The 15,329-nt window shown below is 31.3% G+C and overlaps 1 protein-coding gene across 2 annotated transcripts; it reads left to right on the top strand.

The window, feature by feature from the left end:
• Positions 1–9,923: 9,923 nt before the first annotated feature.
• LOC107485311 (uncharacterized) lies at positions 9,924–14,643 on the top strand. Of its 2 annotated transcripts, XM_016105825.3 has the most exons (5): positions 9,925–10,211; positions 12,189–12,302; positions 12,822–12,923; positions 13,051–13,318; positions 14,148–14,643. In XM_016105825.3, exons 3-5 carry the CDS (start codon positions 12,840–12,842, stop codon positions 14,285–14,287), a joined length of 492 nt encoding a protein of 163 aa, XP_015961311.1. In that variant the 5' UTR covers positions 9,925–10,211; positions 12,189–12,302; positions 12,822–12,839; the 3' UTR covers positions 14,288–14,643. The 2 variants fall into 2 exon arrangements, with proteins under 2 accessions (XP_015961312.1, XP_015961311.1); XM_016105826.3 differs by lacking the exon at positions 12,189–12,302 and having other exon boundaries at positions 9,924–10,211.
• The last annotated feature ends 686 nt before the right edge of the window (positions 14,644–15,329 follow it).

Below are 15,329 nucleotides of genomic sequence, written 5' to 3'. Positions count from 1 at the left end.
AGGTGTAAACGGACGGTCCGATTTGATTTTAAATAAAAAAGAAAAAAACAAAAATTAATCGGACGGTCCGATTTGTGGTCAATGAATTTTTTAACAAAGAACTCGGACGGTCCGATTTCTCTCTGTTCCACACTTGTGTCTAACACCTATATACACCATAACCAAACACAACTCACACACTCCTCCAGTATCAAAAAAAATTAGCCTCACTTTTCTCTCTCTCTCTCTTTTTTTCACGTATATTTCAATTAACTAAAGGAATGAGATAACGCAATACTATTATTATTTATCAATATTAATTAATTAGGACAGAAAGATGACATCAAGTCATCAAACACAGACTTCAAATTCAAATAACCACTACTGAACTAATGCATTATTCAAATTATATGTATTATTTTTAATTTTTACATTAAAAACTAAAAAGAGTCTTCTGAAGTCAATAACTTGTATTTCTATCATGTCTTTTTATTTAATTTAAATAAATAGTTTGTTGTGAGTTTATGATACAATGCTGGTGGCGACGTGAATTCACACCTTGCCTTTCATTATTATTGAAAATTATCCAAACTATAAAAATACCATAAAACTTATATCTTATTATATATATACTAAAGGAAAATGATTAAAAAAAAGCTTTTATTTTTCGTAGTGAAGGGATCCAAATCTCGGGTTTCTCATATATTATTGAGAAATGGAATTTGTTATAGACTAGTTAAAATAAAATATACAATACTAGCTCTTTATTTCTTTTAGAATTGTGTTGACTCCTAGCTAACACAAATGGATGAACAAAGTTGACTCTATGAATCTCAAACAAACTATTTACATGTGGAGATATAACACATATAGTGGAAGTCCATAAAGTTGACTATGAAAATTACTTGACAAAGTGAGTCATTAATGTTCTTATATCAAACGGCAATGGATCAACATACTTATATAAGGATTTGTTCCGATAATATTTTATATAAAAATATTTTTTATTTAATAATAATATTTAAGTATAATAATATAAAAATATTTATTTATTTATTATATTAAAAATTATAATTTTTAAAAGATAATTAATATTGTTATTTTTATTATTATTTTTTTAGTTACACTAAAAAATAAAGTAAAATATATTAAAAAAACCTTATTCTAACAATTTAATAGTATCTAAAATAGTTCTAATTCTTTTATAACTCCAATATTTATTCAATACTTCATGTAAGCTTCATTCCCTGCATTTCCCTTAATTATTGTCTTGGTCACGTACAAACTAATTAGGTATATATACTAATATCATCATATATATATACCAATATTTATTCAATATATATATTTTCTCACATTGCATTTGCTTGAAGAAAATAATATGTTATTTGCTTGGTCACATTGCATTTAAATTTTTTATAGTAAAAGATGATTATTTACTCTTATAAAAAGCATAGAGATGGTATGCCATCAATGATAATAAATTGAGCGTGTAAAATAAGAAAATATTAGGTGGAAGAAAATTGGGATTAGATTCACTCTGAGAGCTCTTTAGTCTGAACCTGTTCAAGCGGAGAAATATTTTAGTGTTGATAGAAGATTCAAATCGGTAAGTTTTTTCTGTTTTGATTTGCATGCTGGGTTCTGTTTTCAGTTGGTGAGAATCTTGTGTGAAAAAATGGGATTTTTATTTGAGTTTAACCAAAAAAGAAGCTTTTAATTAATTAAATAGTTCTGTATTATTTTTGTTTTGACCTGATTTTTTTATATATTGTTAACTTTAAATTAAATTCAGAGTATGTAAATATTTGTGTTGAGTTATTCAACAACGTCAGCCACTCAGCTAGATGAATAATAACTTAATAAGTCAACACAAATTAAGATTTTATATTATTTTATTTGTATGGGTATGGTTTTCTTACATTAACCTAGATTTTTTTATTAATGAAAACTGAAAACCATGAGAATCAAATTCTAGAGTGTTTTGTATGGACTAAATGTGGATAAGATATTCTTTCTTCATCTGGATTTTATGCTAATTAGTAGAGCTATTCCTGTATAATATATTGTTAAAGTTCTTGCTATGATTTATTTGCATCATTTCAAATCTCATGTTACATGTTGGGTCAAACTAAATGTATTAGGTATTGTTATATGATGTTCAAGGTTAAGGATTAAAAAGAAACTGACATGGCTAAGATAATATGATGCAAGATGGTGTAAGATTATTTGTGAGTTTGTCTTTAGATGCAGTTTCTAAAGACTACAATTCACTAAACCATGCTAAAGTAATTGCAGCTGGTCTAAAAGCTTTGAAGTTATTAGGAGTTGAAGGTGTTGAGCTCCCTGTTTGGTGGAGAATTGTTGAGAAAGATGCTGCAGGAAAATATGACTGGTCTGGCTATCTTGCTATTGCTGAGATGGTTTAGAAGGTGGGTCTTAAGCTCCATGTGACACTTTGTTTTTATGGATCTACAAAACTCAATATCCCCTTGCCCAATTGGGTTATCCGAATTGGTGAGTCTCAACCCAATATTCACTTCAAGGATCGGTCAGGACAGCATTACAAAAAATGCCTGTTGCTGGCAGTTGATACTCTTCCTGTTCTTGATGCAATATGTATATGAATTTGCTATGACTAATAGAAAGTTTTATCTTACTAAAATTGCTATGACTTTTCTCTATGTATTTCGTTGAACATTCTAATTTTTTTTGTTAACTGATAATGGTACAATCCTAATTGTAATGTTAACTGCTCAATTTGTTTTGTTTATGATAGATACCTCACTGAGCAATTAGCAAAACGCATATATTTTGCTTGTTCTAAAAATGGCATATTCCACTCTAGCATCTTCATATGAAGAGGATTTTTCATGCATCACCTTCATTCACATAAACAATTACGCAAAATTCTAATGACACCACACTTGATACCAGAAAATCACCAACTAAAGATACCGTGACAGATCGGAGGACCAACGCCGATGTGACGGTATGTGACATCATTTGTTTGTGCTGCTTTTGAAATCATTTGTGGAAAGTGTGTCTCTGTTGTGGTCCTACTCACTAATTCAATTACATGTATTTTTATGAGAGACTTATTTTTTTAGGACTTCTAAAATAATTAAAATTAGGAAAAAATTAAGTTTTGAGTTCTATTTAGTATTTACTTAGCAGTGAGAAAAATTTAGTTCAATTTGCTTGTGTTGTGTGTCAAAAATAAGAATTTGTACCATTGAAAAAAATAGGAACTTGAATTTGTTTTTCCTCCACTATAAATGTTTAGATTCTTTCAAAATTTCTTAAATTTTAGAACATTGTATGACAAGGTAACGTAACCTAAGAGTTAGTTGTTGGACGTAGATAAGATCAATCCCTGAAAATCTTGTGAAATATCAAAAGGTGATGCTATTTGGTTTGTTCTTGAGACAATCTATTAGCAGGAAAACTTAAAATTTACTCTTATTTTACTCTTTGCAGATTCAGATTCAGCGAGTTCTTCAAGGAGTGATTCTGAAGCATGGCTAATGTGCGGTGTTCTGCCGAAGAAAATGATTTGCTTCACGGCTTTTTTTGAGTGTGCAGCTTCAATTCATGGACGAGGTGTGTGCTTTTGATTCTCTTTGTATCTCCTTTTCGCTACAATGCTTCAATTTTCTACATATGGAATGATGGAAAAATTTTGTGATTGCATTATTATTTCAGGTAGTGTTGCTGTGAACATGGTTTGCTGTTTCATATTGGATAAATTTTTGGTGGCAGGGCAACTTCTAGAAAAGATTTGTGGTGTGCATTATTTTGTAAAAAGGATTCCTAATACTGTAGAGCTAATCAAAACAATAGTAGGCCAGAAATTAGAGTGCAATGTGGTAAAAATCTTAATTTAGCTCCGTTAAATTAGTTAGAAATTAGGATAGGTCAGGGAGAATCAATGTTTTTGAGTTCACCTTGTACACATTACTGCTACAGTAAATAGAATTATCCTCGTTGGAGATGGCCCTTTATCAAAAGGGATATGTATCTAATTTGTTGGGCATCGACAATCAACAATCAATCATATTAGAGATCTAAATTTTGTATGCACCATAGACTTTAAAGACTCATTATATAATTACCTATTTTTTCAATGGAAGTGTAAAAAGATGACCCAGAAAAAAAGGATCATTTAGTTTTGAAAATGAATTTTCGAATGCTCTGATAGCTGCTTTGACAGTAGAGGCTGTTGAGTGTTGAATGAGATGAACAATATTAAAAATAGAAAAAAAATTTTATAAAATAAAAAATGATAATTTTTAAAGCTAGTAAACAAACGCTATTATTAGTATGCACTATTATAGGTTGATTTGTTTTTTGTACAGCAGGATCTTGTAAAGGTTGAGGTTCTTGTACAAGATTAGTAGGTTGAGGATCGCCATCCATCCTTTGAACATTATATACATGTATTCTTGATTCTATCTCATAAAGTTGTCTCATGCTTTGTATATGCAAATAATGCATCCTTCTAACGTAATGAATATGTTTATTCTTAATGTTTTGTCTAATAATTTTTACTGATTTTATGGTTTTCATTTGTTGTAAAAACCTTTTAGTTTTAATTATTTTCTTGTTTACCTTTTTTATTTTTTCTTTCAATTCAAAAGATTCAGTTATTAATTCTCTTACTTTCATTTCTATTGCCATTACTCTTATTTTCATATTTCTTCTAACTAACTTTAAAGATTTAAGCTTCTTATGAAACTCTTTCAAGATATAAGAACAGGGATAATAACTAAGAGAATAAAGAAGAGAAAGATAGTAAACTTACAAAGATGAACTTGTACTTTTATTGCTTGCAAAGTTGATACACTTCGTGAAGATGATTACAAATATTTAGAGAATATATGAAGTAAGAAGATTTATAAAGTAGAGAGATTTCTTGAGCTTTCAAGTTTTTGATGATCTTGAATGAGTGAGGCCTTTGGTATTTATAGACCCCAAATGATGACTATTTGGGTATTGTTTGCCGACAGTACTGTTTGCTTTGTTTGCCGACATTCACTGTTTGCTTTTACTTTTTACTTTTACTTTTTTACTTTTTACTTTTTACTTTTTTTTATGATTGGGCTTTTACATTGATTGCATATACAGTACTTATTACATCTCAAATGGATCTTGAGAGTCTTGATAGTAATGAGCTGGACTGGACTGGACCTCTTCGTCTTCTCCAAGAGGTACGGTCTGTATTGCTTGTAGAGAGCTTTGGATATCTTCCTCTGAGGTTGCTGCAGCTAGGGCTGCCATAATTTGTCTCTTTTGTGCTAAGAATTGGGTCTCTTTTTTATAAGCTATTTGTTCATTGGTGGTGCTTGAGGCTGTTATTGCTGGACGCTTTTGTGATGTTATTAACCATTGTTCAATAGCTGCTCTTCTTAGTAAATTTATATCATATTTGTTCCACCATTTAATTTTTATGACTCTTACTAGATATTGTATGCTTGGAGATTCTTCATATGCTGCTGAATCATATTCCCATGTCATAATCCAGCTTATTCCCATGGCTGCTATGAATGAAATGAATTTATATTCTTGTAGGAATGATGACTTGCTTTTAAAGTATTCATACGCCATACTGCCTTCTTTTGGGAAGAAAGCTTCCATTGGTCCAAAGTTCTGGAACCATGCTTGAAACCATTTGGGAAATTGTAATTATATCCCCTTTCTGAACCAAATGAACCAAGAATGGGGATTTGGTGATAGAAATAAAATATAATTCCAGGCTTCTTGGTAATCATAGTAGGTATAGTTCTGAGATTCAAATTTTAATGAGAAGCTTTTAGACTGATATGGGGTATTTCCCAATCTTGCAAGGATAATATTTTTATAATTTTTATTTTTGAATAAATAGGCTGCTTGGTGTTGGAATCTCTGTAATGTGTTAACTCAACGGATCCGGTGTCTACTAATATGAATTCATAAAATTTTTGGATTTTTTGTGGGTTAATAGGAATATAATGGAAAGTATTTGTGAAAATGGTCTTGTATATGGTTTTTCTGTCTTTTTTGAACCACTCTTTTTCAATGGTTAATATCTTTATAGGATTGGGTTTTTCATAATAAGGAAATTGTTCTTTCAAGGGTTGAGTATTATAGAGGCCAGATGGTTGTAATAAGGTGGATTTATTATTAGTAGTAATTAAAGGGCTCTTAGAAGGTGATGATGATGATGGTGCGGCTTTTACAACCTGTGACATTGTCATAGGTCTTAATGATAATTGTTTTGTTGGTACAACAGTAATAGGTAATTTTGGTTCTTTTATTTGGTCAAAAGGTTGTTCTTGGATTTTTATTATATTTTCTCTTTCTATTTATAGTAATCTGTAGTCCATATTAATATTTTGTTGTTTTAATTCTGAAACTTCTCTTTTTAACTTTTTTATCTCTTCTTTGAGAGAATTAAGGGAAACTTCTTCTTGTGGGTTTTTAAAATGATTATAAATTTCTTTTATTTCTACTGGTCTTATTTCTTGCTTACTTTCTTCTTCTTTTTTAACTAATTCAGCTAATTGTCTTATAAACTCATCCCTTAATGGCGTATCTTCTAACTTGTCAATTATTTTGACTAGTGTAGAAGTTTGTTCTTTAGTTAAAACATTTTCAGTTTTTTCACAGTTTCTACAGTTACATAATCCTATTCCTAAACAATTATTATTATCCTGTTCCTCATTTCCACTATTTCCTCCTGAGCTCTCTTCTTCTGACATAAAGTCTAATTGTTGTATAAAATAGTCTTCAGTTTCAGAAGAACCCTCATAACTTGATTCTTCTTCTGACTCTGAATTGATTAGTATAGTTGTCAAAGCATGCTTAATTTCTTTATTTTCTATTTTATTTATTTTTTGTTCTGTGGTATACTTATTAGCATAATGTCCTTGTTTTTTACATTTCCAACATGTTACTTATTTTTTCTTATTAGAAAATTTAGGTTTTCCTTTAGGGGTTTTATGAAATTTTTTATGATATTTCTGTTCATAATAAAGGGGTTTGTCTATATTATATTTAGGCTTTTTATAAAATTTTTTCTTTTTAACTTTATGCTGTCCACTAGGTGCCTTTTCAGGAGTTATTCCATATTGATAGCAGAAAGTGCCAAGCTCTATTTTTCCCGTGATACTTTCTTGTTTTATTTTCTGTTGTATCTCGGTATCTGTGTATACTTCTATACCTGTTTGTACTATTATATTATGCAATTGTCCAAAAGTTAATGAATTATAGGGAATCTGGGTCCCGAACTGTGTTTGTAGTTTTTGTAATACTTTTTCAGAGAATAATTTTGGTAAGGCTGCTACGAACCTTTCTTTCCAGAAAGGTGCATGTGCATCATCTCTTATCATGACTTTTGATATAAAAACATCTTTATACCATCTATAATCAGACATGGTTGGACATCTTAAATTCATTAATTGAGTTTGTATCCTATCTTTAAAAATACTGGGATCTCCTACAAAATTTTTAATAATAGTATATATTAATGTGGATGTAGCGTCTGATGACTGATCTTCTTGTTTAATAGTATTAATAATTAATTCTTTTTCTTGGATGCTGAGAAAATTATCCCACCAACCTTTTAATTGTCCTGTAAATCCTTGGGTTATCATAATTGCTGCTTCTTTATCAGAAGCTTTTCTCATCTTATAGGCAGTTGCAGCCATGGTCATATTACACATTTGATCTAAAATAGCTTGTTCACTTAATCCATCTATATTCCATTCTACTAAGTCTGATCCTGAAAAACTATTTTGTACTAATTGTGTTCGCTCTTCTAGGCCTACATCTACTGGTGATGGTCTAGGATAATAATTTTTGGTTTTAGGATAATCTCTTTTATAATATATTTTATTTAGTTCTAATTCTTCTTCCTTTTGTAATGTATTAATTGTCAATTTTCCTAGACTAATACTTCTAAGTTTTTCTTTTAGTTCTTCAACTTCTGTTTCTACTTTAGATTTTAAGCTAATATTATCTAAACTTTGTAATTTATATATAGGTTTTTCTATGGGTTTTTCTACCTTAATGACTTTTTCCATATTTTCCATTCTTCCTAATTAATTTTTCATTATATCTAACATGGTATTAGTAAAGTTTAATTGTTGATGTAATTTCTTAATATCTCTTTTTTCTATATTTCTTTCTGCATTGCTATCTTTATAAAGTGTTGCTTCAACTTCTAGGTCTTTTTCAATTGGTATTTTAATAGTTTCTTTAGGAGGATATTCAGATTCTATTATCGATCCTGAGCTTGTTTTCCAAACGATAGTTGGTTTTGTTAAAGGACATAATTTTTTATCGGGTTTAGAGTAATAATTAACGTACCAATCAAAGAAGTATAAACTAATTCTATTTTCTTTCATAAAATCATAGAATAGTTCTCATAGTCTAATAACCTCATTTTCTGAATGATTGGTAAAATACCAATCTCTTAGGGGTTTATTATAATCAGCATTAAAATCTTGTCTTATCCATTCTTTATCAATCTCAAATGGTTCTTCCTTTATAATTACTGATAAAACTTGTGATTCCATTGGATCAAATTCCGAAGGTGATTTATATACAGCAGTGGCTATATTTGGCCTTCTGTTATCAATTCCTACAATATTATCCATATTTCCTATTGATTAGTTATCTATAGAATTTCTATGACTAATAGTTTCAACATTATCAGGAATTCTTAATGATTGGGAATTCTATACAATATTATACAATTCTATCCATATTCCCATGGCTGCTATGAATGAAATGAATTTATATTCTTATAGGAATGATGACTTGCTTTTAAAGTATTCATACGCCATACTTGCTTCTTTTGGGAAGAAAGCTTCCATTGGTCCAAAGTTCTGGAACCATGCTTGAAACCATTTGGGAAATTGTAATGATATTCCCTTTCTGAACCAAATGAACCAAGAATGGGAATTTGGTGATAGAAATAAAATATGATTCCAGGCTTCTTGGTAATCATAGTAGGTATAGTTCTGAGGTTCAAATTTTAATGAGAAGCTTTTAGACTGATATGGGGTATTTTTCAATCTTGCAAGGATAATATTTTTATAATTTTTATTTTTGAATAAATAGGCTGCTTGGTGTTGGAATCTCTATAATGTGTTAACTCAACGGATCCGGTGTCTACTAATATGAATTCATAAATTTTTTGGATTTTTTGTGGGTTAATAGGAATATAATGGAAAGTATTTGGGAAAATGGTCTTGTATAGGGTTTTTCTGTCTTTTTTGAACCACTCTTTTTCAATGGTTAATATCTTTATAGGATTGGGTTTTTCATAATAAGGAAATTGTTCTTTCAAGGGTTGAGTATTATAGAGGTCAGATAGTTGTAATAAGGTGGATTTATTATTAGTAGTAATTAAAGGGATCATCATCATCATCATCATCATCATCATCATCATCATCATCATCATTACATACACCAAGTGCCAAATTAATTTAACTCTTGAAATCATTTGGAATTTATTATAAAAAATTTTCCTTCTCCTTCAAGCTTTTCCAGAAATATTTCATGTCATTGTAGAAGATGACCATACACATACGGAGTAATTTTTTGTCTTAAAAATATACATTTTGATTTTTTATTTTTTGGTGGGTTGTTTATAGTTATTCGGGCTACTTTTAGAGGAGTTTGGGTTTATGTTACAGTATTTTTTGACGGGTTATGTGAGGGGTGCGGGCCATGTTGCCAGATCAAAAAAAAAATAACCATCCATCAATATACCCTATCCAAAAAATAAAAAATAAAAAACGCTAATCCGATCAAACAATCAACTATACCGGTTCGCAAATACATTAAATTATGGTCAAACTTAACAATACTAACAATTTCTTGCTTGGAGCAATCTGAACCCCCTATCAAGAATTAGAATCTTTTTTCTTGGTGCTTCAAGCACCAGAAAATACTTTTCCCACCTAACACCCCCCTTTCGTGAATCACTATCCCTCTGAACTTTCAAAATCACCCGACCAAAGCCCTAGGTTCTCCCTGCAACGGTTCTGCCACAGTGCCGCCGCTGTCCGTGCTGTCGGCGCCTCCACGTCTTCTCTTGTAGCCCAGGCCCTCTCTTGTAGCTCGGCGTCCTCCTTCCCCCTGTCCCCGTCCTCCCTGGCTTCTCTGTTCGAGGCTTGGAGTAGGTCGCCGCCATTCGCCGGTCACCGTCGTCTCGCTGGTCGCCGTCCGTGTCTCCGTCGAAGGTTAGCACTGCTTTCACTTCTCGGTTCTTCTCTTCCTTTTATGCTCTGTTTGCTGATATTTGAATGTGAAATTGTGAATAGATTAATGGAAAATTAAATAATTGATTTTGTGTTGCTGCTCTTTTTTTAATTCCTGAAATTTTTGTTGAAATTTTCTTGCTGCTGCTAAAAATGGATTAGGGATTACTTGTTGCTATTTTGTAATTAGGGATTATGCTCTATTAGCTTTATTGATTTCAGGTTTAGTGTGATTAGGGATTACTTGTTGCTGTTTTGTAATATTTGTTGCTGAATGCTAAAATGGAAATCAAATCAAATGCTGTTTGTTGCTGGATGATAATTTTTGTTGCTGAATGCTGAATGCTGTTGGTAGTATTAATTTTGTGCTGCTATTAATATTCTGGCTGTGCTGCTGCTGTTTTAGTTTTGTGAATGATATATTAATTTCAGTTATGAATGATAGTATTAATCAAGAAGCAATTATCTGATTATCTGATCAATTATTTGAATGTTTTTATTGATTGATTATCTGATTAATGATTATTGATTAGCTTTGGCTGTTCTCTTTGTTGTTTTGTGTTTTGTGATCTTTCTGGGTAGTGATGTGCTGGTTTGTGTTTTACTGTTTTGTGACTTAATCATGCATGGATTGTGGCTATCTTAATAATTAATTGAACTCCAATATTTAGTTCAAAACATTCCCAACCTTGCTGTCCTTGAATGCTGGAAATAGACTGCTTCTTCCTGGGTTGCGGAAATTGGAGCTTTTATTCTAGCACAATAGCATTAATAAATCTGGCCTTTGAATTATTAGGAATCAGCTTATACTAGTGCTAGGAAATATGAATTATGTTCTATAAGCACCCTTTTTATTTGGGTCTTAAGACTGACTTGTGTGTGACATTAAGCTTCACAAATTATGCTGCATTATGACTGGCTTAATTCTCAGATTAATTTATTTGTCTTAGTTTAAGGTGGATATATGAGTTTTTAAATATGGTGATATGGTGAAAAAGTTTTATTTTTGATTTACTATCATATTTTCCCACATACAAGTCCTGAACTATACTTTTGTTGTACACTGCATCCTGCATAGGTTTTTGTTGCATTGAATGGTGCATTTCAATATTTCATACACTTTTGGAGTACTTCGCAAACATGTATAATACAGCAGTTGTTGGTCAATTAGATTTGGACTTGAAACTCAGTATATTTTGTATACTAGCTGGGCTATTTAATCTTAGTCTTAATTAAAATATAAGGTTAAGGATTTTACAACTTTTGTATTTCTAATTTTACATGTTAAAAACTGATTGTACTCAGAAGCTAGTTCAAAGCATATTTTTTAAAGCTTTGGACTAAAACTGTACGCAAATACATGAAAAGTGGTTTATTTTACTGAAATTGTAGAGAGTTTGAAGAGAAAACAATTCATTTCTTGAATGATTGCTGCTTTTGTTATTTCAAACTTCAAAGATATAACTACAAAATGTTTTTTCCAGTTGAACCAGTAAATCAGTGAACCAATGATGAAAGCGATTGACCGGTCTGGTTCTCAAAACCTTGTTGAGCAGTCAATCGATTTTACGCATCATCATCATCATCATCATCATCATCATCATCATCATCATCATCATCATCATCATCATCATCATTACATACACCAAGTGCCAAATTAATTTAACTCTTGAAATCATTTGGAATTTATTATAAAAAATTTATTATTTAATTAAATTAGATCTATAGATTCAATCAGTGATTCAACAATTGAATTAATAACCCAATGATCTAATATTTTGAGCGGATCAATCATGGATTTGGATATTAATATACATTACTGGAATTCGCCTCCTCTCTTTTTTTAGTCAAACCCGCCTCTCTCTTAAGCAGTTAGTTTTTGATGATGTAATTGGGGCTTATTGGCCTCGCAGTGGTTTTTTTTTTTGCTAAACTATATGTAATTTGCCAAACTCATAGTAAATTACAAAGTCTAGCTTGCTCTCTGAGTCTCAATATCTCACATCGGCTTCACTCTCCACCGTCGCTGCTGCCTCCGTGCTCGTCACTGTCGTCGTATCCGCATTCCTGTAGGTAAACCATGGATCCGAAGTTCGGTTTTGTTAATTTATGTCCTCAATTCGTTGCCAGTCCCTATTTTAGTGATTTTTGATTAGTATAGGTGACCTTGCTCTCCAATTTGCTCTCACTTCTTGCCAAAGTACCCAATATCGAACACTTATTTTTTCGCTTCTTGTATCGATTTATGTTTTGTTTACTCGCAATTTGTTTTGGATGCAATTGTTGTAATTGGCAACTGTTTTAATGCTGAAATTGCTGCAATAGTTTGTTCATGAATGTTCCATTTTTAACTGCAATTTATGTTTTTTAGAAATTCTATTATTTGTGTTTTTTATATGAATGAGTTAATAAAATTCTGATTTCCATAAAAATTGTGTGTTTATATATCAGCTATCAGTTTTTTTTTTTAAGATTATCAAAAATTGTTAGTGTAACTTCTTGATTGTCAACCGAATCTCATAACTCTTCTGAAATTGGTGTCCATCATTATTTCATTAGCTTGAAAATATGTTTTTTATTTGCAACTCGCAGGAGTTTCTTTCTTGGAATATGGATCCTACCATGAAACAATTCCAACAAAAATTAACAGAAGTGGAACTGGAAGCCGAGCTTCTTCTTTTGGCCCGGCATCAGGTAACAACTTCATTGAGGAATCTCAATCATCAATTCATTACCATACCCTCATCAGACCCTTTAAATGGCTTTTCTGTGGAATTAAGTCGGTACTTAACTGTCTGTCCTATTTGGGTAAAAAATGCAGATGGTTGAGAATGATAAATTGAGAAATGGGAATAGAGAAGCACTGACTGCATTAAGGAAGAGGGCTCGGACAACCAAGACTAGTGTTCCGACTCCTTTTGAATCGATGATGAAGGGAGTCGAAGGGTCGAGGTCAAGACCCTTGGTGCAAGAAGTGTGTAACACCTGTGGTAACCATGATTCATTCGAGAAGACGTGGATGATGTTTCCAGGAACTGATATGTTTGCCAGCATCCCATTCCATGCTGCCCACACTATCTTGGAAACAGGTTAATTGGTCATTCCATCCCACCCTACCCTCTAAAGAAGTAAAATATAGGGACAATGAATCAAAATACCATAAATGCATGCCTCTGTTAGTAGTGCCACAAAATAAAAAACCTTTCCATTTTTCTTTTCTCCCAATGTGCTTGTGCAAAAGTCTTGCTTAGTTATCATTTGTATGTCGTGGTTATTTGACAGTAAAGTTCGGTAACAAATCTTAGATTGAGTGCATTTTAGGAAAATAAATATTTATGACAGATGATTGATTTCCTTGTTATATGCTTTAATATATTAATGCTGGATGGAAATACAAGCCATATTTCATGCATTTGTTTGGAGTCTAGACTGAATTATCAATTTGATATTTGAATTATCAAGCATGTGTCTTTGTTGTATTTATCTGTTTGTTTTAGTTGCATGCGAAAATTCATCTTTATTGAAATTACCTATGTTACAGTCTAATGGTTTGAATTCATTATGGCAACAATTTTTTCATGTTATTGCAAATCCTGCAATGCTGAAGACAAATGTAACTGTACCCTTTTTACCTGGAACTAGTTTGGAATTTTTGACATACGTTCCTTGTTTTTTCATTTTGGCACGCATAATCCTACACATGATTAGAACATATTAAAGATTTATGGCCTTTACGCATCAACTTGTAATTCTGAATTTCTGATGAGACTGATTATATCTATTCCTGTTCATTAATGATCACTGTTATTCCTGAGTTCAGAATTTAAATCGTATCTATGACTCAGTTCCCTCAAGCATAGAACTGATATATATTAACTGTAAATTGGTGTATCCCTCATATTGAGCTTGTAATTACAGATCAACCTCGACTTGACTTTGAGGCAAAGAAGCTACAGAGCATAGTGAAGGAAAAATCATTACTTATTTCAGAGACAGGTGCCCTTGCTGATAAGATAGGACCAGGCGTGGTTAGATCTCTTGTAACCTTAAACGACTAGTTAAAGTAAAGATGCCTGAGCTTACGACTGTGTGGCGACCAAGTTTTTCTTATATCAATTAGTTACAAAATGGCTATGTGTTCTAGAAGAAATCTTCTTAGGGTATCTGGGTAGCTTATCTAATCTTATCTCTTGTAATTATAAACCAAATGCTTATTTTAAATCCTCAAGTTTACCTCTTGGTTACTTCATTCAATGTAATGGAGATTTTGCCACAGATTTCTGCTATTTAAAACCTGGGTTGTCAAAGGTTCCCGTAATTAAATGGATATTAGTGAAGTTTTAGTCAAAGATTTAATGGATTAATATTGATTTTTGGTTGAAATTGAATGGCAGTGTAATTAAAGGTTTTGCAATTTAATTAGTTTTTCTTTTTGGGATTCTTCTAAGGGTATTTTTTTTGAAGGCGCAGTGTACTTATGTCATTACTCAGTGAATGGATAAGCCTTAGTTTGATAGATAAATTCTGAATGATTGTTGATTAATAACTACAAATCTGTAGTTACTAAATTCCCTATAATTGTCAGTGATACGACAGAGAATAATATAAGTTATTAATTATTTATATATCATTAAGCTATTAATTATTTATATATCACCATAGTCCATAATTGTCAGTAATTATTATTATTATTATTATAACTATATATTGCGTTAATTAATTATAATATGTATGTTGTTAACCTGGCCGGATAATTGCTATTTCTTGGTGTCTACTTCTGAATGAGAACGAGATGAAAGTAAAAGAATAACATTTTGTTGAGAATCATCAAATTTTAGAATAAGGTTAAAGTGAGTTCCCAAATGTGAAAATAAGGGGTTACATATTATGTTTAAGATGTATCCCAAATATATATTTTATAAGCCATGCACTTCATTTTCTTTAGGAATATTTTAAACTTTTTTTATCAATTACAAATAAATTTATAAACGTGATTACTTTCATATGACATGATCATGTCCTTATAGCATAACCTTAATCGCCAGCATTGTTTGTTTCTCAAAGCAAAGAGGTATCTTGGAAAACCTTCAACATTTCCAT

The sequence above is a fragment of the Arachis duranensis genome, chromosome 4 (genome assembly GCF_000817695.3).
Source record: "Arachis duranensis cultivar V14167 chromosome 4, aradu.V14167.gnm2.J7QH, whole genome shotgun sequence".
NCBI classification, from domain to species: domain Eukaryota; kingdom Viridiplantae; phylum Streptophyta; class Magnoliopsida; order Fabales; family Fabaceae; genus Arachis; species Arachis duranensis.
This window is presented reverse-complemented; position numbering and strand designations above follow the sequence as displayed.

Coding starts and splice junctions, on each gene's coding strand:
- LOC107485311 (XM_016105826.3), top strand. CDS start 12,840: ATGGATCCTACCATGAAACAATTCCAACAAAAATTAACAGAAGTGGAA. Junction 12,924..13,050: donor TTCTTTTGGCCCGGCATCAG/GTAACAACTTCA, acceptor TAAAAAATGCAG/ATGGTTGAGAATGATAAATT. Junction 13,319..14,147: donor CCACACTATCTTGGAAACAG/GTTAATTGGTCA, acceptor TTGTAATTACAG/ATCAACCTCGACTTGACTTT.